At 32.1% G+C, this 24,443-nt stretch overlaps 1 protein-coding gene across 1 annotated transcript; it reads left to right on the forward strand.

The window, feature by feature from the left end:
- The first annotated feature begins 4,075 nt into the window (after positions 1-4,075).
- Positions 4,076-21,469, forward strand: LOC129223928 (39S ribosomal protein L4, mitochondrial-like). Its single transcript, XM_054858307.1, has 10 exons — positions 4,076-4,283; positions 4,488-4,529; positions 6,616-6,863; positions 11,751-11,802; positions 11,946-12,063; positions 14,094-14,200; positions 15,491-15,541; positions 17,924-17,982; positions 19,141-19,214; positions 21,275-21,469. The coding sequence occupies exons 1-10, from the start codon at positions 4,272-4,274 to the stop codon at positions 21,454-21,456; spliced, it is 945 nt and encodes a 314-aa protein (XP_054714282.1). The 5' UTR covers positions 4,076-4,271; the 3' UTR covers positions 21,457-21,469.
- Positions 21,470-24,443: the final 2,974 nt, after the last annotated feature.

Below are 24,443 nucleotides of genomic sequence, written 5' to 3' on the forward strand. Positions count from 1 at the left end.
CATTAACATTTGCCATGTACTAAAGAGCATGTTTCACTGCTTCAAAAAAGAAAAAAAAAATGATGGTAATGATTATAGAAAAAAAAACATAGGCTTTAAGATTTGCTTGAAAACTTCTGAAGAATCGGGATTTTCAAACATTAAAGGAAATTAAATTACGAATTTTGAATTTCAGAAGTATATAAATATTTCAGGAAAAGTAAAAATATGAGAATAAGAATTTCACTTGGATTCACATAGTTGCGCGAATTCATTATACTTTTCTCCTCATCAACCCATTTCTTAGCGTATGTCTTAGGATTACCATTCGGGGGGCTCCGAAGGCCGATGAACTCTTTGAATTTCAGAAAATACTCGAGCAAGGGTCCCCGAACACACTTTTTCTTTAATATCATAAAAAAAAAAATAAGTTTTTTAAACTACTCTTAGAACATATTTAGATGGTATAGCCCCTGAATATAAAATATTACTAAAGTTTTTAGAACCAAAATTTTGAAAAAAATTTTTACGGAAGAGCCCAGCATCCTTTCCCGTAAAATTTTTAACCATGTAAATTTTGTCGGTAATTGCGTTTTTGAAACAAATTTTGTTCAATTTCGAAATTGGGAAGGGGAGAGGCAGAGAATTGATTTCGATCTATTAAAAAAAATGATTGGGGCACTCCCTGGGCTCCATCCCTTACCCCTAACGTTAAATGGCCTATAATAGAGTTTTTAAAACTTCAATTTCTACTACTTTCCGATGAGACAACTGCATCTTTTTGTCCCCAAACATCAGCAGTCTAAAATGGCGTTTTAAAACATTCTTCAAGTTCCAAAATTTTTCCCCCGGACCCCCTTTCCTTATCAGATCAGAAGTTTTCTCTCTCGTTTTTTTTTTTTTTTTTTTTTTTGCTAAGTGCCTCACCCTTCTTGGACTTTTTTTCTGATGACCCCACTGAATTATACTTGCATTGGAAAACTGGGGAAAGCTGAGATTTTGCTAAATGGCCAGCGGTAGGAATTATCCTAAAATTTCGAGGTTTGTTCTAAAATGTCTATAATGTTCGCACTATATTCCCAAACTTGTGAAGAAAAATGAAACTTTTCATGATGATATGCCTATATATTAGGACAAAATAAACTTCGTAGACCTTAAGAATTTTTTTTTAAAAAAAGAAAGAAAGAAAAACCTTCGCTGCTGCTACTTTTTTTTCTAGAGAAAGGCGGGGGGGGGGGGGATGCAGTTAACAAAAACAAATGCTCAATATAAAACTGTTTTATCTATACTTTCTAAATCTTGCAGTCATTCCTCTTCTACAAAAAAGTTATAAAATGAAATAAGAACTCAAATGTAAGCACTTGGTTCAAAAAGTATATTTAAAACAAAAGTTAAATGGTTTGTCCCCAGGTGTACTGGGAAGTAATATTTATTTTTATAGTATCTTGCGTTGTAGTCTGAGCATTAGCTTGTTCTTCCAATACAAAGAGTCAGTTTGCTTTGTGTTTCTGTTCATTGAAGTTGGATAATTTCTTGCACATATAATTTTTAAATTTAGTCACTAACTTTTTGTTTTAAAAATGTGAATAGTAATTTGTTTCATTAAAATGCCATGGGAAACGAAATTCTCTTCCTTGTGATTGAAAAAGCAGGCAGAAATAGAAGCAAAATTAGTACATGGTGCTATGCAGAAAGGGATGAATTTAAAGCATTTTATTTTCACAGGTATTGTCTCATGCTGATGCGGCGAGACATAAGAGGTGACAAGTAGCTTGAAAAATCAAGCTGTATTTTAAATTCCATGCTCTTTATCTTCAACTGAAATCAAATTGGTTATGATGAAGCAATCCAAAGTTTTTGTTTTGAATTCAGTCCAAGATAAAATTTCGTAAGCGGAGATTTTCTTATAGTTTTAGTTGTCATAAAAAACAATCATTCATTTGCATCTTTAAATGATTTATCTGGAATTTGCAGGATATTTTTGATGATTCTGAGATTCTAAAAAGTATCAGATTATCTGATAAAAAGAAAAGTATGCAATAAATTTTGGACTTGCACTCTACTTTTAATCCCTCCTTATTAAGGACATTTTTTCAATAACAAAGCAAGTAAAGAAGCAATTGGACATATGTACATTTACTTTTACTTCATTCTGGTCACTGTGTTAAAGAATAAGAGATTGAATGCATTGTATTGTAATTTTCAAGATTGAAACGTTTTATCATCCAATGCGAAAATCAAGCTTATAAATAACGTTTAAGTTTAAAAAAACTTGATATTTGTTGGCCTAAAAATTACTAAAATTTTATCAAAATTGTGTCCATAAAATTTTTGGAATCACCACTCCTGCCCCTCTAAATGCCAGAAAGCGGGGTTCGGAGGTACTGACTAAATTACGAACAAATGTAGGAAGCAAAATTTTTTACTGTAGCGTATTTTTTTTTTTTTTTTTTTGTCAGAAATGTTTTTTTCCCCTTTTAAATAAGAATGTAACTCCCCCCTCCCAAAGCTTGTTCGTTTATACAAAAACATAAAAAAAGTTATGATTTCCTGCATTGTTAATATCAGTAAGACTATTGTTTTTATTGTGAGGGCCTCGGGTTTAGGCTGCGCCTGGGGCCTCATAATCCCATGATCCGCCACTGTACACACACACAACTATACACACGTAACCGCCCAGGAGGAGGGGTAGACTTGGGGGGGGGACAGGAGCTGTTTCTAGAAACAATAGCCCCCAATGAGTAGGGCCGTGTCACAACTCGTGATTGCGAAAAACATAATTTGAATTCAAAATTTCAGAATTCAAATTGATTATCTTTTTTTTTTTTTTTTTTTTTGAGCAATCACGATTGCTTATTGCTTTCATTTAACTGTTTTTGGCGTGCTATCATTTTATTTTTCCACCTCCACCCTCCGCCCCATCACCGTCGACCGGCTCCTCACGATGCTGCTCCTATAGCAAAAGACGTCTCCAGGTTGCATCCATGTCCTACACACACGCGCATACATACACAACTATACGCACACACAAACACATACGCACACATACACCTACACACATACACATACACACACGCATATACAGACACCTACACATACACACAACTACCCACACATTCATGCCTGCACACAGACACAAACACATATGCCTACACACACATACACATACCCCCCTCCACACACATTCATACACACAACTACCCACACACTTATGCCAGCACACAGACACAAACACACATGCCTACACACACATACACATACCCCCTACACACAAACACACATACCCCCACACACAAACACACACGCCTACATACACACACTCGTGATTGCGAAAAACATAATTTGAATTCAAGATGTCAAAATTCAATTTTTTTTTTTTTTTTTTTTTTGAGCTATCACGATTGCTTATTGTTCTCACTTGATAGTCCTTGACGTTGTGGTTCCTTTTTCAGCTTGGACCAGGGGCCTCTGCAGCACCACCGCCCACCGGCGGCGGCTGCTCTGGTCCTGAGCACTGTCCCCCGGAATCCACTTCTGCTGGGTGGTTGCGTCCATGTCCTCTACACACTTGCTCATACACACTCGCCTACGCGCGCGGGCCTTTACACACATACACATCTACGTGCACACACGTAAGCCTACACACACACACACACAACTCTACACACGTAACCACCCAGGAGGAGGGACATGCTTGTGGGGGGAGACATTTCTAGAAACAATAACTAGGGTCTTGTCGCAACTCGTGATTGCGAAAAACATAATTTGAGTTCAAAGTTTCAGAATTCAAATTAGAGTCAATTGGGGGAAGTGGGTCTCAGGTCTTTTTTTTTTTTTTTGTTCTAGATTTAATAATTACACCTTACTACCGAGCGATATGAAACTGCTCCTTTAAAAAGAAAAACTTGAGCCCGTTCCCCAAGAGTCTATGCCTTAATTTAGTTCTGCTTGCATATTTTAATGCGTAATCTAATTAGTTGGAACCAGTCACGTGTTTCTATCAGACTTGTGACGTCAGTATTAAACCTCTACTTGATACACGCCTTACCATACATTACCATTTAAATTTTGTTAAATGCTACTGGCAACAGAAAAATGCTCCGGACTCCGGTTAAGAAGAAAAAAGTAAACATTACGACATGCACAAAAATTTAATGAAATTATTATTCTTTAAATATTAATGTTTTGAACTTTGCCCGTATTTTATGAGCTCCTAAGATAGTGATTGCATTTTTTTCCACTTTGAATGTTTTTTTGAATTTCCCTTCAAGCTTAGCATTTGAGAAAGTTCCATGAATTCAGCGGTATGTATTTTTTACTTAAAAAACAAATTGGAGTGCTGTGAACTTTTATATGCATATTTTTATGTACTTTTGAGTACGTAAATGCTGAAAAAAAAGCTATTATGTGAACCATGTTGGTCGCTTTTTGAACGAATAATTTATGTTGGCAGCTTTTAAGTTGATTTGTAAATTTTGTTTTTATTATGCTTTTGTTTTCTTTTATAGATGCTGAAACTCTTTCGACATTTGTCAATATGCAAAAGTTTTGTAAGTAATTAATTGCTTTTCAATAGAAATTGCTTTTAAACTATCAATTGACCAAGTGCTGTCGATTGCTTCTCTTATTTATGACATTTTTTGTTTTAAAATATAACTCAAAATTCTTAACTAACAAATCGGGAGAAATATCACAACGTGCAATACATGGCGATGTATCTGAAATGCTTTGCCAAAACATTCAAAACAAAGTGCTTACGTATCCATCCATTAAAGAAATAAAAAACTATTTTGATCAAAATGACAATAAAAAATATTCAATTTTATACTAGCATCCCTATTAAATCATGTGCATCAAACAAGATTTAAGAAATTTATTACTTCACTTTAAAGACAAAGAAATTCATTTAATTAACGATGAATGAAAATACAGTAGGAATTCCCGATTATCCGGACTAATGTGGGGGATTGGCAGTCTGGATAACAAAAAATCTGGATTGGGCCGAGTTCCATCTTCTAACTTCATCCCTTACTTAATTCAAAACACATGTAATTACATATTTTAGATAAATAACAAAAGCAGTAGTACTTACTGTGTCATGTGCAAAAGTGACTGCAAAACAGCTTCTAACTAATGTGCCACCTTTGTTATTAGAGGATCAGAATGCACAGAGGTTGCGGGCAAATGGTAGAAAATGAAAAACCGAAAAACCTTTTCGTATTCTTTATTTTCCCCATGCACTTCTATGACCAGTTTTACAAATGACCGCTTTCAAACATTCTTTACTAGGCCTTATAGTACGGAGTCAAGATAATCGGGAGCCTACTGTATTTGAAAAAAGTATTTGATACACTAAAATTACAAAATAACACTGAAAACAAGCTGAAATTCAGAGAAAATAACTTATTGCGCAAAAACAACTTAAAATAATAAGTGCAGTTTCAGCACTAACACGACGTTTACCTTAAAAAACAATTAAAGTATCAGAATCCTTTTAATTTCGCACGGACTGAACTACACCTGAACTTTTCATATAAATGAATTAGATCAGGCGTAAGCCTGTCCTGACCCAATAGCTGTAACTAGACCGAAAGGGTGACTGGATCTATTTCAGCCTTGCTTCATTTTTCTGTTTATTCGCTTTTGTTTACGTTACAAATAATTTCAACCAAGCCCATAGAGTAAGGAAATTTATGTAGAAAGGCCATGTCTATGACAAAAAAGACATGCAATTGAAGCCAGAATTATATAATATATGTAGATGCAAAGATGGACAGGGTTCAGGGGTGTGCACAGAAATTTTGAGGCTCGTCGCAAATTACTCGGGAGGACCTGTTCCATATTGTTTACCTCTACGTCCCTACATATATTTCACTCCTCATTATAAAAATCTCGGGCCTATTACAGGCTCGGGTCCGGGCTAACTGGTGTCTCACCTCTCTCTTTCTCTGTGCATGCACCTGGCGGGGTTATGATAACATGGTCGGTTTGCGAGAATGATTGTCGCTAATCTCGCAAAGGGACCAAATAAAGTAGCTGATGGATTGCTTTGCATTTTAATTCGTGTTAAAATGCAACTTCAAAAATGTGCTTCAGAAACTTGCTACTATATCTAAGTTTAAAAAAACTACCAAACAAATTTTAGTAATACAATGTTTTGAATCATAATGTATCCCAAGATCTCTAGTGAGATGCTAAAGATCATGGGATGTATCAGTGCAACTTCCAGCTTCAATTCCTTAGTATAGCGTAGCCTCTCTATTTTACTCTAGGACTGTGCCAGATTTATTCCTGATATTTATGATAATCCCCCTCTCCCCCTCCCAATTTCCATAGTTCATTGCCATGGGACAGGATGTTTTCCAAAGTTTTATACCATGATCCCCCTCTTTAATTACCCCCTGGTAAGCATAAGATAAAAGAGATAATTTTGTTTGTATTCGATCTATGAAAATCCTTACTTTTCATAATGCAAATTTAGGCAGATACTTTACATTTTCACAATTGCATTCAATTAATTAAAAAGTTACTAAGTAATTTTTCTCACATTCTTTACTCTTCACTTTATATGAACGCAAAAAGTATGTCTCATGTTCATAGTCATCCATTTTTGATGCTTCTTACATCTTTTTTCAGCCAGCAAGAAGCTCCCCATTATGCAGTTCAAGATATTTTGAGTCCGATGCAGCTCCCCCTGATATACATGCAGAGAATGTTGTACCAAGTAGCAGACCACCATTGCCAATAATCACTTCTCGGAACCTTGAATATCCTAAAAAGCACTTAACACCACGTCAGGCTTGGGTTACGAATATGGATACAGTACAAGAAGAAAAACTTGGTTTAGTTGACTTACATCCATCTGTATTTTCTGCTATGCCAAGGTATAAATATTAATCCTTTATTTCACAGATGTGTTTGTTTATGTATTTTCAGAACTTTTTTGATTTCTGTTTAATCCAAAAAATAAAATATTTTCTTTGTCAATCTGTTTTTGTTTTACAAAAAGATTTCGTTTCCTTACTATGCTCTAACACACACTGTTAGAAAAACTTAGAATCCCTAACTACTGGCAAGCAATTTTATTTCAGTGTTTCTTTATACCGTATTATCCAGCATGCCACAAAATTTGGGGGTCACCATGTTTTTAATAAAAATAGAGGTTAGAAAAAAATTAATACTTTGAAAAACATATGTTCAGCTTAAAAATGGATATAAGTTCTATACATATCTCATTAGTATTAATAAACAGTTTGATTTTGTAAAAATATTTGCTAGCAATGTCATTTGTTATTATAACAAGAAAAATATTCTTTAATAACAAATAATTTTATAAAAAATAAATTAAAACTAAGTAAGCAAACAATTAAGCAGTAAGTTACCGCCCCTAAACCAGTGCTAAAGAATTTGCCATAGCTATTCAATAAATAAAAACTAATACGATATTTTGGTTGTATTTGATTCTAAAAATCTTTTAACACCCTCTGAAGTTTAAGTTTCATTGTTATAAATATTATAGAAAACAGCTTTTTAAAGTAAGAATGAAATACTGTGACAACAGAACTGTATTTGAACAAAACTGGTGTTTTCTATTGCTCTAAACTCGCTATGTCTATGCTGGGTAGAGAACCAGAAATTGCAAGACTTCTTTTGCAAGAAATCTGAAACATCTTATTGTTCATACAAACAAAGCCCTATTGATCAGTATTGTCACAAAAGCCAATATATAGAAGCAGTTCTGCATTTGGCTGCAAAATTTCTTCCAGCAGTCTGTTGCACAAGTTGAAATCTCAAAAATAAGCTACAAGATAATCCGATAATAGAGTAATCATAAAATCTAAATGAGCCATTGAGAAATACTTGAAAGCTTGATGCTGAACTTAAAAAAATGTGAGTACATGCTACTTGTTGATTACATCCTAAATTTAAGATTATTTATTCTTTAAAAGGTTTGGGGGGGGGGAGGAGCAGTTTCCTCTAAAAAAAACTAAGAAATAATCTTCAGAACTTTGTCTAGAATCTGGGACGTATGCCTCAGCTTTGCGCTGTTTCTGCTACCAGTGTTGTGTACATATACCAATTTTATTTGAAAGCATTCAGAATTTTACTTGCCTTTAAATTATCTATTGAAATCAAAAATTTAATGGTTTTGAATGAATAATTAGCACATTATACTGCAAAATTATTTCAGAACTGTCAACATGCATTGAAAATCGGCTTTCCTATTAAAATGTATTTGGCTCAGAGCAAATGTGATGTTAGGCAACAAGCTCTATATAACTTTTGAAAACAGATGATTGACAAGTATCAGTGTAGAAGTTTGACTTTTCACTACAAAAAAAAAATAGGCTTCAATCCTAATACTGTCATTTCTTGATAATTCAAAGCCTAAAAGTTGAAATTTTCTTTATCTCAAAATTTTCATTGGGTCCCTAACTCTTGAAAAGGCTGTAAGAACTTCCCATAGCTCAAACATCCAATAACTCAAAAGTTTTAGCCACTCCCTCGGCAGGTCCATTCACGAAGGGAGGGGTTTAGGTTTCAATGTTTTTTCATTTTTATCTGCATTGTCAGGAAAACACAATAGTGTATGAAAGAATTCATTTCTGTTTAATGCTCAGAGTGAAGGGCGTACAAATTCCTAGAAGCCCTGGTTTTAAGTAATATTACCAATTCTACTGTATCATGGTCAGGATCGTTATTAACCTCACCTCCTGGAAGAAAAATTCTGGCTACACTAGAAGGTTCAATATTTATTTATTCATTCTACTGCTTGTTTAGATTCAAACCGTATTACCTGTTTACACTGTGGTATATTGCAACACGTACTCAAAAAATTCTACAAATTCTTTTAGGACATCTGTTTTCAGATTTTGCATTCTAAATAATGTGTAGAAAACAAAATATAAAGGGGTTCGTTGCAGACGCAAATTGCATCACCAAACACAATTACTATGCATCTTCATAGATGCAATACTCTTCTCTTTTTGTGAAACGCTTAAGTCATCATAACTTTCTTTTAAGAAGCACTTAAACGAAATGAATGCTTTGTATTGATAGCCCTTTCAGCAGTTCCTCCATCACTTTTTTTTTTAAATATGATTTTAGTCAATAAAGAGTGGACAGCTGTAAATTGTCGAAAACCTTCAAAGAGAATTAAAAAAAAAAAAAGCTGCGCCTGAAAATTTTAACATTTGAAGTAAATTAAATCAAATGTGTGCTTCTCTTCATTTGATTTTTTATATTTTTTTCCCAATGGGAGGGGTTTAACCCCTAAAACCCTCCCCTTGGTCAGCGACCTGTCCCTCGGGACTTTGAGCTATCAGGAGTTGACTGTACTGTGTTCTTTCAAAATGAAAGGTTCTATTCCCAAGGCCCATTTACATTGACCAAAAAAAAGAAAGAAACGGAAAAGTCTTTATTTAATGCACTCTCCCACTTTTTCCATACGTAGAGCAAAATAGTTTTGGAACTATTTACGGTTAGTAAAGAACTTTGGAAATTGAAAACAAATTTAAACCAAAAATTACCCTTTTTTTAGCTGATTCATCTATTGCCTACTTAAAAATATAATTGTGCCCAAAACATATACAGTCGGATCCCGACTTATGCAAGGGATGCTTTCCAAGACCCTTCGTGTAAGTCGAAATTTTGCATTGTGAGAAAAGGGTATGCATACAAAGATTTTATTAACATACCCAGTTATCTTAGACATTTTTAAACCCCTCTTAAACGGTTTTATACCATTTCTTAACTATACTCAGACGTGTGATTTTTCCGTATTTTAACCAAATTCCGTATTTTTGATAATTTTGAAATGCAAAAACTTCATTTTGGTGAAAATCCATATTTTGCGGGTGAAGCGTTTTCCTGGGCTGTAATTGGTTTAACTTGATTCCAATCTGTAAAGTGATACTTTCATAAAAGGAAAACAAAGGGATTATCGTTGTGTTATACGATTTCAGTTGTGCATTGAACATGCTCTTGCAGCAATTTTGAATTTGATTGCTTTATCTTTTCGAATTTCTTGCAAAAAGGAACGTTTATTTGATAAAGATTTTTTTTTTTTTTTTATTTCAATTGTGTTGGATGGATTCCAATCCTATGCTCCAGAAGTGGATGATGACACTTTGAAAAAAATGCTTAGGAATAATAATTTGTATAGCTTGCAAATAAGATTTTATTTACAGATTTTTACTACTTATGTTTACTTACCAGCACTATTTATAAACTATGGTTGAACTTGTTTTAAAAATCAGATTTTTTTTTTCATTCTGTTTTTAATTGAAAAAAATACATTTAACTCTAATTTGATTTTTATTTCTTGTAAGACTAGTTTATTTTCTCCTATTTTTCTGTCATCTTTACTAAATTGGATTTGAATAATATCCATCAATATTAAAATTTGTTTTACCTCATAGTTTTTTGGTGCAGCAATGCTTGAAATTTTTCAATAGTTTTAAGAACGGGATAGATTAGCTTTGTTAATAATCTCTTCAGTCATTAATAAAGTATCTAATTTATTAATAACTAACATTCCTGAGGTCTTTTTTTTATTATTGTTTTGAAATGTTCATGCATTCTTAATACACCCTGGTATTATCCACTGTGGTTATATCAGTTAGTTTATTTGATTTATGAAAGTATGTTGTGACGCTGCGGTATTTCAGTATTTTTTTCTTCAGTGTGTCACATGTCTGTATACTTTACGGATTCTTGCATATAAAGCTGAATTTTTACTCTATTTATTAAAAAAAACTGCATTATTCAGCATAAAATACTGTTACGATGTACAAAATCAATGATCAATGGGGATAAATCATTACAGTACGTACAGTATGCACTAATACTAAAGCGCAGCACTATAATCATACTGTTCAGTAGGTACAATTTATAACTTAAAAATTGAAGATGATTTATGCTGTGTAATCAGATTGTTGTTCTAATATATTTTTAAATACAGTTGCTTCACTGTTACTTCAATAACTCTTCCATCTATGGTAACACCCCTCTTTCTTTCATACTGTTTGCACTACACTACTCTGCGAGTTGCATATTAAAATTAAGTTTTAAACTTTTACAGATTGCCTTTTACTTGACTTTTAACTGTACGTATGGAACATTCACTCTTACCTAATTGTTGTGCTACCTTCAATTCACTTTTTAGTTGTTCAAGCATATCAAGAATGTTTACTTTTTCTTAAGTTGTCACCACAACTTTCTCCTTTTCTTTCCATCTTCATAAACTTGATATGAAACAACGTGCTTAGGTGCCACAGTATTTCCTCGTCTTTCATATTTAAAATTAAAAAACATAGTAATAATGGAAAATGTGGAGTGGTTTTTTCATACAAACAAACAAAGTGATCTATGGACTAGTAGGATGTGGGAACTTGGGAGTCAATGTGGCTAAAAGATGAAAGTACATTCAGGAAAACAATATTTAGTAGTCAATAACAAAGTCGACACTTAGCACCGCAATTTCTTTCCGAAAATTTTCATGTTGCAGCGAGGAGCTCAAAAATTTGTTACTTGTGAAAAACGCGCATTACAGCCATTTCGCATAAGTCGAGTCGCATTGTAGCTGGAGTGAACTGTATTTTAATAGCCATAAATGTCCTAAATTAGAGCATATCATATTTATAAAAGGAGAGAAAATGCTCATGTGATTTTCACTCATACTGACTTTGTGTTCCGATATTGAATTTTATTTGTTTTAATAATTTGATCCATTTATAATTATGTATTTTGTCTTTTATCTTTTGTTTTAGAATTGATGTTATTTTCCACAACTATTTATGGCAAAAAAAATATCGGCATGTGGTAAATATTTTTTTTCTTTTTTGTGTTTATTATTTGAAATGCATAAACAATGAATTTGAATGCTTCAAAAAATCTGAGTTCTATTGTTGGAATATGTCAATTAACTTCTAGTAAAACTTGCCTTTTTTTCTTACACCATTTAGGACTTTGTAACAGAATACTCCCGTGCTGAAATGCGTGGTGGTGGCCGAAAACCTTGGCCTCAAAAAGGGACTGGCCGAGCAAGGCATGGAAGCATTCGGTCGCCAATTTTTTTAAGAGGTAGATGCTGTTTTTCTGCCAATTAGCAGCATTCTGAAAATTTCAATCTTTAGATTCATAGAATTCCATTTGTTTTTTCAAGTTTAAAGAAGAAAAATTCAGGAATTTAAAAAAAATACTCATGCTTTTAAGAAAAAAAAAAATTTTTTTATTGTAACTGAGCATACTTTATAATATCTACTGTTTAGGAAATAATAATTAATATTGAGAACACAAAGAGCACATGTTTAAAAACTGCTGCTTAATTACAGAAAAACTGCAATACAACGTTAAACCTACTTTTCCGTATGAGGCAGTGAGAAGCAAAGGGATGTAAGTGGACATTTTCAAGTTTTGAGTAAAACGCGTTTAAATATAACATTCTAGGTAGACTTTCATTGAATTTGTTTTCTAAATCATGCTGTATAGCAGCAACTGCCAGGGCTACTAGTACCATCTCTTGCCCCCCGACAGAAGAGAGATTCATCTACCATGTGTACTGGTTATCCCCAAATTTTTCATTTTGCCACTTACATCCCTTCGCTTCTCACTGCTTCATATCTAAGAAAAAGAACACATACTTTTTCAACGATCAATCTTTCTCCATCCTGCTTAGGAATCAGTTTTGATTTTTTAAGTTTTGTTCCCAAGTAAATAAACCGAATTTGTCTTTATTGAATTTGTCTTCATTTCCATTCTAAGTTTTGGTTAAAATTGAAGATGCATTATATATCCCATGGTAAGCTAATAAATCATTTAAACAACCAGTAATGTACCAAGGGGTAGCAATTTTTAACAATTAAATCTTGTGATACAAAATAGATACAGTGAAATCCCGTTACAACGAATACCGATATAATGAAGTATCCGTTACAACGAACAAAATGTGTGGTCCCATTTTAAAACCCGTTGAGATAATGTATAAAAAATCTCGTTTTAGCGAATTGATTGCTTCAAAAATTTGTTACAAAATGTTTTTCTCAATGCCAGTTTGAATATTTTTTACTTATCGCTGTTTTCGGAAATTAAACAACGACTTTTACAAGTCGTTATGTGAAAACTCCGTTTATACTTTCGAAGTAGAGCCATTCAAGGTGGAATTCCGTTCAGGCTGAAACGTAAGCTGACGTATAAGAACAAATGCCAATGTCTTTTCTAGTGGTCAGTGAAGTGTTATAATATAGAATTTTTTATAATGTCCTCTGGGGAAAAATCGCGTTACAAAAGAAAGTAACACTTTTTGTGAAGAGAACAGTGAATAAAAGATTTGGTGTTCAATATTTTTTTCATTGTTTTTCAGAATAAATGGTGTTAAATTATATTTTAGATCGTTAATAACGTTTAGATAGTTAGTCGTAAATGTTGCATATTTAGTTAAATTAGAGTGGAGATTTGCAAAACACATACATTAAACACATTATGAAAATTCTGTTACAACAAAAAATTTCACCGGTCCCTTGGAGTTCGCTGTAACGGGATTTCACTGTATTCTTTTAAACAATCTTTCTTTCCCTTCAAAAATTAGTTAATCTAGCCAATAGGGTGGCTAGATTAGCTGCCTGCGACGGGCTGGTATCATTTTGTGGGTCAGTATTGATGAATTCAATCAGAATTTCTACAAAAACAAACCAGAAAAGTTTTCTAGATTTTGTTTCCTTTCTTTTTCCCCCCTCCTTCATAGAAGCAGTAATAAATTTTAATTTAATAGTATTTTTAAGGCTTTTTCTTCTGTGATGTGTGAAATTTTCCATAGCTTTCTCAGAATCATGAAATTCTATGAATTTTTCTAGTTGTTTTTGTTTGCCACTCTGAAGTTATAAACAAAGAAAGGATAATACATTTGAAGGTTAACTGGGAAACCCTTTGATTTAAATGTATCATGTGCTTTTTCATGTCTAAAATATGTAGATTTGTGATCCTTTTAATTTTTAAAAATAGTTCTTTAGTTTTTTTTTCTTGACTAAGAGTAGAGAGAACCCTGGATTACTAGATAATACATGTATAAAAAGTAATTTGTGTTTTGTATAATATTTTCATTTTTTCATTGCTAGGTGGAAAAGCTCATGGAAAGCGAGGTCCGAAAACATCCTTTTACATGCTTCCTTTATCATCAAGAGTATCCGGTTTAATATCAATGTTGTCTTCAAAATTTGCTCAAGTAAGTTTTTACTTCCTTTTACAAAAAAGGAAGTATTGTAATAGCGAAAAAATTTTCACTCAAAATTCGTCCTTAATTTCCATTTTGCTCACCCCCGAATTAATGTTGAGTTTTTTTTTTTTTTTTCAACCCGACCATACTTGGATAAGTGCCTGTGGACATATAAACACCCGAAATATCCATACAACGACTTTTCTCATGACGTATGTATGTCGTATAACTCAAAAACAGTATGTCCTAGAAAGTTGAAATTTGGTATGTAGACTCCTAGTGGGGTCTAGTTGTGCACCTCCCCTTTTGTTTGCATTTGGGTGTTCCTAAAGGGATCTTTTGCCCCTTTTTGGAAGGGAAATCATCGTTAATTTCGATGTATACTCAATTGGTGTTATAATTTGGCGGACACTTGGCGATATATCGGCAGTCTTTTGGTCGCCAACTTGGCGATAAATTTGGCGATTTTTTTAAAATTATTTTTATTTTTTAATCTGGTTTCAAATTGGCCACTGTCGGTGATATTTAGAGAGTTAACTATTGAATCACATTAAATTTTCCAATAATGGGGAAATAACATTAAATTGGTGTAAAAGGATGTCATGTGATGCACACATCCGTTCTTTTTTAGTTTACTATTATGCCATTCTATTATCAGTACCACTCATTATCCATTACACTCATCTGTATATATTTGACCCATAAGGGTGACCTTTGTAGGAGGATAAAGCATGCTAAGTCTGCCAGGCAAGGATGTAGTGAGGCAGAAACTGAAAGTCAGTATATCTTTATTAGACAAAAAATTATTTTGTCAAAGTATTTAAATTTTTTTTATGTATTTATTTTTTAAGACTATTTTTTAGCTTACATTCCCTGTCATATGCTTGTGTTTTACTTCCGGTTGCCAAAAACAACAAAAAATAGTATCAACTAGCCGCCAGGTTGGCTAGATTGGCCGCCTATGGCGTACTGGTGCAAGTGTCTAATATTATTGTGTATACATTTATCAAAAATTCGTATACATACCCTTTTTCCCAACACAAAATTTTGGTTTACGAGAGACGTGTTGGGACGAATCATGTAAGTCCAGACTTAACTGTACTTCATGTATTGCACTTTCAGGTTTTTCAGAATTTAGAAATACATAGAATAGTTTTTATGGCATGGTCAAATTCTTTATTTTCTACTGTGTAGTTATATTTATTACTAATGTATATTTATATAAACATAAAATTATATATAATTGTTTTCATAAAATAATATTTGTTTTAATTAATGCTGATTTTAAAACCCTTGTAGGATGACTTGGTAATTGTTGATTCATTGGAAATTCCTTCAAGTGACTCAAAGGTATAACAATTACTTAGCAGTTGAAATATTTCATTCATTTATTTTATGTACTTTTTTTTTAAATAAAGAAGGCTTTAATCTTATGTCTGTGAAATAAACCTTTTTTATTGTAAGATAAAAATGCACCAGAAAAAGTTCATTAGTTTTAGAACTAAATATAATGAAATTTGTAAAGATAGCCTGGAATGATCTTATTTCCTTGAGATTTTTAATCACTTTTAACTGGAAGGTATTTAAAGCATCTTATCTCAATAAAACATCAAAACTGGCAACGTTTCAAAAAAATTGGATTGTTGTATGTCTATACAATAAGGGCTAGTAAAACCTTGAAATTTGTAATACGTCCTATTCTACTTGTCTTGCAAAAAAATTCTGTTAAAAGATCCTAATAGATGAATGTAACCCATTTTCGAAAACAGATCTACCGCATTTTTTCCCCAAGGTGGTTATTTCCTTGTTCAGCATTTAATATTGAAAAACTCATAATTATTTTGTGATATCAGCTATGAAAGTTTTTTAATAGGTTACAAAATTGTAAATACTGGGAAAAGTTTTTGCATGGTATGAAATTATATATAGAAAAAAGTCATATAGCACAAGTTTAGTTATTTCAAGGGGATTTTTCAGCTAATAAATGCAAAACATATTTATTAGCTGAAAGGATTTATTAGCAGACAAATTGAGTCATTCACCCTTTTCTCTCTATCAATGCTGCAATTTGTATCTCTTGCTCAATCTATTGTTGCAAGTGTGATATTCTTATATTTATATCTGCATTATCAGGAATTTCAAACTTTTGCTTTTAATATCTATATATTTGTATGTAAGAAACCATTATGTATCTAAATATAGAGTAGTAACTTTCTGAAAAATATATATGTAACATATATAATGATTAGTGTGTGTCACATCGTAACATGTACATTGTACATATTATTTTTAGTGTCATTTTAAAATCAAGAATTCTGCATTTTTCTTGTAACAAAATGTATTAGCTTTTTAAGTACTTGAGCAGGGAAACTAAACTGTAGATAAGGAAAGAGCCACAGCATTATTACATCTTGAATAGCTGTGTCATTAAAGGACCCTTCCTGTAATTGCACCACATGAGCTTTATATCAGTTATTCGTTTACTCCTGTAATCTCATTCATTGTTCCCCACATTCTTGTGCCATCATAGTTTTTTACGGAAGCAGATTTATATCTAAGTTGTCCTTTATAGTTTTATTAACTTATTAATTTACTAGTTGCTTTCAGCAGCTTGAGTAACGGCACCAGTAACAGACAAGAGTCCAGTATGAGACAGTTGTAAGTTTGGATTTGTATAATAAGAATTTTAGGTGGGTAAAAATGATATTGCTGCAACCCATGAATACGGTGCAACCATCTAGTGTTATCAGAGTGAGTTTTATGAGCCAGTTGGTATTTACAAGGCAGTGGTGGAAGGTTATGAACAGCCACCACGAGGTCTGCTGGTGTTTAATGTTCATTTAAATTTAATAAGACTTTAGCTCTAAAAATAAAGAACTTTTGCACATTTTGATGAGAAAAGAGGAATTCTGTCGGTTACTCATCCTTCCTCATCCTATCTGTTGCTGGGTATAATCACTTATTCCGATGTCGGTTACTGGGGGGTTGAACCTTTTTTCAAAATTAAGCAAATAAAAATAGAACTAATTCAAAGGATCCAAAAGCTGCCAAACAGTAGATGAAATGTAGTTGCATAAGAGAAAAAGTTTTAAAAGTCTAAATACATTAAAAAGCTCAGAAAATAAAATTAACCTGAGAGTGATGTCTTAAACATGTCTGTTACTGGTGCCATTACCCTAAATGTTTTCCTTCTTACCTCCATTCACCTATTTGCACCAAGATTGCTGTCTCCGGCAACTGCTGCTATTATAAAAATTATTCCGATCAATATTTATAGCTCTGTACTTATTTAACTCTATATCTACCTGTCCCCATATCTGTATGGAGGTTATCTGTAGTTAAGCATCTATCTACATTACCATCTATCTCTATTATTTGAGAAAAAATCTAAGACTGTTTTTACATTGTTGATAAATATTCACTTTGATGCATATTTATTTCTAACCCTGAACAAAATTCTTGGAGAAGATTTGCTTGCTAAGAAACACATTGTTGTGATTCTTAACGATGAAATTGCTATTAAAACTTAGTTTTGCTATTTACAACCATACATTATTACAACAATTAGTTCAGGCTCCATTGTATAAAAAGTGATAAAAATCACATAAGAACTGAAACAACTTTTTTCCAATTCCGCCACAAACACACAAACATTTTATTTCATTATATGTATAAATTCATTTATATTTTTATATGTATTTCTCTTTTTGAAATGCTCATTTGTTTTTCCAGTACATAGAAGATCTCATCAAAGAAAGGAAATGGGGAGTTTCTGTTCTACTTATAAATGAGTAAGATTTTATGCTTATCCTTCTCAACTTTTTAAAATTTGCTTCCACATATTAATAAAAAATGAAAAGAAAACTTATTAGGGTTGGAAAAAACAGCCATTTTAAATTGCAGTTGCTTAAGAATGAATAAAATTTAAACATTTTGTCAAGTCACTTTTTAAATTTTCCTTCTCCAAATCCAGGCAGCTATTTATTGAAAGTATCTATATACATATATGTACATTTTATTAGTATTAACTTTAAGGAACATTAGCAAATTTCATTTTCTAAATTTACCCAATTTGAACATCATAAATGTATTAAGCAAGTTTTATTTGCTTATTTGTTTCTTCTTTTCCATTTTAAGTAAAGAAAAATACTTTTTAGTCAGAAGAAAAAGAATCCCTCCTTTTTATACTCTTCCTTGCTGTTCCTCCTCCCTTCAAACAGGTGCTTTGGGAGAGTTACGTCTGGAGTTACATTTTAATCAGGCAGGTGTGAGAAAATAATTAATTAAAGAAAGAAAGCAACAAGAGCTCTATGCGGGGATGTAAAATTCTTGAAAATAATCTTTCGAAAAATATTTTAAAAAATCACACCCCTTTTCATCAGACCCTTCCCTCATTTAGATAAACTAATGTGTAGCAAAGACCAAAAATAAATAAATAAAGTAACAAAAAACATTCCAAAGCTTTTAAAATAGCAGTTCTAATTTTAAAATGTTCAATTTCTAGAAGAGAGGAGGCGGTAAATATAAAGGTAATTTCATGACCCAGGGTTAAAAAATGCACTATAATCAGTCATCAAAATAAAAAATTAAAAAAAATAATTATAAAGAACGTTCACAAGATAGTGTGAGGGTTTTTTTTTTTTTTAATTTATTTGTAAAAATAATTAGGCTCTGTTTAAGGAGAGAAAGTATCTTGTTATTTAAATTTTTCATTTAGCCGCAAATCAGTTAATTTTTTTACAAGGAGTTTTCATGTACTAGACATCAAAAATTAAGGTAAAAAGTAAAGATGTTGTTAAATTTATGAGAGTCCTGAGTTTCATAGTTGGACTTTTTCTGGTACCCAGCAAAATACCCCTGCCCTGCTCTACCCGATGCTTTCATTTCAATATGAAATAAAAAGTATATGAATTTAATGTAAAGTTACTAATATCTTTTGTTAATTACAGATATGATGTTATGCCTCACAACATTACATTAGCAACAGACAGTTTGCCATCTGTTACACTAATGCCCTTCTATGGTAAAGTATTCTTTTCCTTGCAATACTAAAATACATAGAAATTCTTATGTAAAAGTGGAGAGAACACCAAAAAGGATCAAAATTCGGAATTTGGTTTTACACTTGTTTCATTAGTGTAATTCTTTCTTGGATATTTAAAGAAAAAAATCAGTTGCCTCCACTCAACATATATGCAAGTTGCAGAAATTCAAAATGTTTATTTTTTGACATTATGCATGATAGTATAAGCATAGGTTTCCATTTTGTGCATACTTATTTTGCTTTTTGTTTTAATAATTAAAGGAGTAATAAGTACCATTTTTGTTCCTGTTACACTAAATCAACCATGTCCTCTGTCTATAAAATGAAATAATTTCCTGCTTAGTTTCAGATAGGTATTAACTATGTTCTTTTCTTTATATGTGCACGAAATGTGCCAAGTGTGAGGCAAAGTAAGTTATCTGTCATAGCCATATAAAGCAAAACAAGGTACATGGTTCATTGAATATTCTACACAATAAACTCCCGATTATCTGGTAGGATTATCCACATTGCGGTGTTTTTTTTTTTTTTTTTTGGTTTTTTTTTGGTTTTTTTTTTTTTTTTTTTTTTTTAGGTGATAACTTACTGAATTTTTGAAAAATGCACCCATTTTCATCTAACAAAAGCAAAATCTATTTTCAAGTATTCCTATATATTTCCCCCTCCCTTTCAATGACATCAAACCTTTTTTTTTCCTTTTACATAAACTGTATCGTTTTCAGCTGGAGTTTAAATATATGCATGAGTGTTATTGATTTTTTTAGCATTTGTGTAATGTTCTCTAGTAAAATTTCTTACTCATCCTGCGAATTTATCTGTGAAATTTTTGCTTATCCAGGGTTACCATGTCACCCTATTCTGCAGATAACTGCATACATCCTCTTGTTTTAAATATGGATACCATTTTTTGTGACTTTGGTAGCCAGTGGATACTATTCAGAATTCCTAGTCAAAAGCATTAACTTAGAGTAAACTATGTAATATTAGAAATATGAATTTGTTGGATAGGCTTTTATGAAAAAATAAAAGAGATAAGAAATATGAATTTGTTGGATAGGCTTTTATGGGAAAATAAAAGAGATAGAGAGTGCTAACATAACCTAAACATGTCGTGGATTTCTTTCTCATATTGTTGCTTTTAAAAGATAAAAGACTTAAGTTTGGGGTTTGTGTTAATGGTTCAAGACCCTTTACAAGCTCGGGTTTTCTCGCAACCTTTTAGTGTAAAACCTAACAATTACTAAATTGCCACATAATGCTGGAAAAACCGAGGTTTCTGACAATCAGCAATTCTAACTACCAGAAGGAAGCTCTCAAACACGATGAAGATGTTTAATTTCAAGAGTTAATCATTTAATATTCAACTGGTTTCTCGTCACAGTTCAGAGACAAAAGTAATCTGGGCTACAGAGGATTTCTAAGGATGAGTGTCCAACATTTGCATAATGAATACAAATAAACCATTTAAAATGCCTGTCAGGTAACTCAATTTTAGACTATATAGTTATTACTAATGGTTATTACTGTAACCATTTCACCTTCCTTCTCCATGACCACTTTGGTTCTAAGCTGACTCCATTGCATATGCTGATACATCAACTGCTGCACTTAATAGTTCAAACAATCTGCTGATATATTTATGAATAAATAATCTGAAATGCAAACTATCCTCCAATATCCAAACACATATAAATGTAAAGAACTTCCACCAAAGTATAAACCATCCTCCAATGTCGCTGCAGTGCTTGGTTTGATTGTGAGCCCCTTTTTCTTTCATTTCATCCTTCATCATGTCTGCAGACATTTCCTAAATTTTGAAATGATGGACAAATGAAAATGTAATTAAAAACATGTTTGAAAGTTTTTAAAAATGAAAGATAAAAATCCTTTCTTCAATCTGAAATAATAAAAACATCAAATTTGAAGTTGTAATTTATCTTTTTGATTGGATACTTCTAGTAATAAATTTTCATTTATTGTGTAACTATGTGTTCATCTATACCATATGCTATACACACCATTATTATTATTGTTTTTAGGTTTAAATGTTTGGAGTATGCTGAAATATGATACCCTTGTTTTAACGGTTTCATCTTTGGATAAAATCGAAGAAAGGCTATTGTTCCAACTTCATAGGTCAGATATTCATTGTCACAAGTTTAAGCAATTCAAACAGAATCAAAGTGTTCTTATAAATAGTGGACCTGTAAAAAAGACTTAATAATTAGATCAATAAAAACTTAGATTTTATGTATATCTCAAGTCTGTACAGCAATAATCTATATTAATTTACAAGTAAAATAATAGTAATGGTTTTGTTGATTCAAAAAAGTCCTATTATGATTTTACTCAGATATTATGTTTTAGTAAGCAAGAAAGGTGCATCTCCAAAACTGCAATTTTGGCAGTGAGCAACTTTATTAATGCAGTCAAACCTCATTAATTCAAACACGTTTAAAACAAATTACTGCTAAGAGGAACTACACTTGCAACCTTCTGTTTATTGTTTTCTGGAAAAGACTTTCTGGTTAAGTCAAAGTTATTTTAAAGGTTCCTTCGAATTTGTTTTAATAAAGTTCAACTGTATTTATTTTCCCTATTCTTTAATAACTACTTTTTTTTAAATCCAAGCAATAAAAAATGCCCTTATTATTTTTCTTTGCTTAATTAATGTGTTAAGAACTGGATGATATGTCTTTTAAATGATCCTTTTAAAAAATATTTCAAGAAGCAATTGAACCATTATTTAAGCCAAGCACAAAACTTTCAAAAAAGTTTTTATTGCTCCCCAATTATAATTTTTGGAGAAGGATTACAATATTTTTAACTGAGCAGGATACACATTCAGGTATATTTCTTTTAGTGTAATGTGTTGCTGTTCCTATTGAATTATAACAAAAATTTAACTTACTCTTAAATATGCAATAATAAATTGTTCTAAAAGATAAAAGTATAAAAAGCATAAAAATGCTTAAAGTTTAATTAATTTTTACATTGTTCTTTTCTCTATATCTTGATCTAATTATTGATTTTGAAAATAAAAAATATAAGTACACTGTAGATTATAGAAGATTCTGTAATTGCAGCTAGATATTCAGTTCAGGCAAAATCTTTCTAATATTTTCATAATGCATAAAGATGTAAAGTGGTTTTAAAAACAGGGTTCCCACAGTCCTTAAGGGCCTTTAAAAACTTTATTTTTTGCTGGTGGCCCTTAAACTCTTTGAAAGTCCTTATTTTTCACTACTGCTGGCAACTTTCTAAAAGAAAATCTTTTTTTAATTGTCTTATGATCGTTCGAAAACGAAGTTGTATGAACGCAATTGCAAGTAATTTTTGAAGTTTGGAGAATTAAAAGGAATTGTTTAGAATCTTCCTTTAGAATTTTTTGAAAGATACTGAACTCTGAAAAAAGTTTAGGCTGTCTTTAGTGACGTAAAAATATGAGAGAGGGGTCCTGGATTCTGAGGCTCTCTCCTGAAAAATTTTTGCAACTTAAGTCTTTTAAGCTGCTTCCTGTCTTGGGTAATACTAAGGTAAAGGGCAGAAGGGTTCTTCATAGACAAAATTAAATACAGGTGTCTTAAAGGCTTAACTATAGGCCATCTTTCATGAGCATATGGGGAGGGGTTCGGAGCTTGCCTCTTCTCTAACAAATTTTTGAAACTGGATTAGAACTCTTGAGCTATCTTTTGCTCTAAGCTATCTTTCTGTAACTTACAGGAGAAGGTATTTTGAGACTGTCTCTCGAAAAATTTTCGAACTTGTAGTCTTAAAATTTTGAATGATATTTGGAAATGTAAAAATAAGGCAGGGTGCTCTATCTAGAAAAAAAGCTGAAACTGAAGCATTAAAAATGCGAATTTAAGCCATCTTCTGGTAAATTCAGCAATCTTCTGGTGAATTTAGTACTAAGGTTAGAGTGCTCTCTTTCAAAAAAAAAATAGTACTCTGCTTTGAGCTATCTTTGTGGGATTCAAGGGTGAGGAAAGTTTTGGGCTCTTGTACGAAAAATTTTCGACATTGAAGTCTTAAAACTTTTAGGTTGTCTTTGGTGATGTAAATATAGAGGGAAGGGGAGACTGCTTTGAGAAAAATTTCAAACTAGAGTCTTAAAAAAGGTAAATTTAGACCTTTACTGAATGTAGGGGAAGGTGTTTAGTGATTCTCTTAATTGTTGGTGAGATGTCCCCCAAAAACTTCCAAAGCTGAAATATGTAAAGTACACTACTTAAGGAAATTTTTAAGTGACTTATGTAGAAAGAATTGGGGGCCTCTGTGCCAAAAATAATTTTAGTTTTAGATTGAAGTCTTAAAACTTTTAAGCTGTGTTTGGTGGGATAAAACTAAAGCTCTTTGAAAATTTCTGAAACTGGAGTGTTAAAAACATAAGTTTAGGAAATTTTTAGTGAAGTTTGGGGGACGTTTCGGGGGCTCACTCTCAAAAATTGCTCGTAGCTGAAGTTTTAAAAACGTTATTTTAGGTCATCTTTAGATGATTTAAGAAGGGGGTTCAGGGGTTCTTCTGTAATTTTTTTGAAATTGAAGTCTTGAAAACCCAACTTTAAGCCATCTTTTGTGAAGTTGGAGGAAGAGGTGATGGTGGAGGATGTTCTTTAAAAGTTTTTACCAACTGATGTCTAAAAAACTTGTAGGCTCTCTTTTGGAGATGTAGGGAAAGTAGTAAACTAATTTTAAATGGAAAAAACATTTGTTTTGTTCAAGACATTTTTCCATTCTTATTAAATAAATTAAACCAACTATGTAACTTAAATGCTTCCTAACAAATCAGCAGTCTCAAGACATTTCATGTTCTTTTTGCTCATTTTTGTATATAAGTAATTAGTGCTTGCAATACTATTAAAGGCTAGGTGCATTCAAGTAACAAGAAGGAATAGAAATATAACTTGAAGAGAATGAAAAATCAACTATAAGAGAAATCGGAAAAACTTAGTTACAGAGAAAAATAAGGGAAAATGATTTTGTTCTTCCTGTGGTCATCCTGTTGATATCATCGAGGGCTAAAATTCAGTTTCTTCAGTATTCGGATATTGTATAAGTTTGCACTTGGAGTGTTGTGCTTATCTGCAGTTCATCCAAATTGTTTTCAAGTATTCTTTTTCATGGAAGATAATGTAACTCTCTGAAAATCTCCTGCCTGTACTATTTTCAAGGAGGGAATTCTGTGTGTGTTATATTGCCCTGAGT

The sequence above is a fragment of the Uloborus diversus genome, chromosome 6, assembly GCF_026930045.1.
Source record: "Uloborus diversus isolate 005 chromosome 6, Udiv.v.3.1, whole genome shotgun sequence".
In the NCBI taxonomy this organism is placed as follows: Eukaryota; Metazoa; Arthropoda; class Arachnida; order Araneae; family Uloboridae; genus Uloborus; species Uloborus diversus.

Coding starts and splice junctions, on each gene's coding strand:
- LOC129223928 (XM_054858307.1), top strand. Junction 6,864..11,750: donor GTATTTTCTGCTATGCCAAG/GTATAAATATTA, acceptor CTTTTGTTTTAG/AATTGATGTTATTTTCCACA. Junction 14,201..15,490: donor TGTCTTCAAAATTTGCTCAA/GTAAGTTTTTAC, acceptor AAACCCTTGTAG/GATGACTTGGTAATTGTTGA.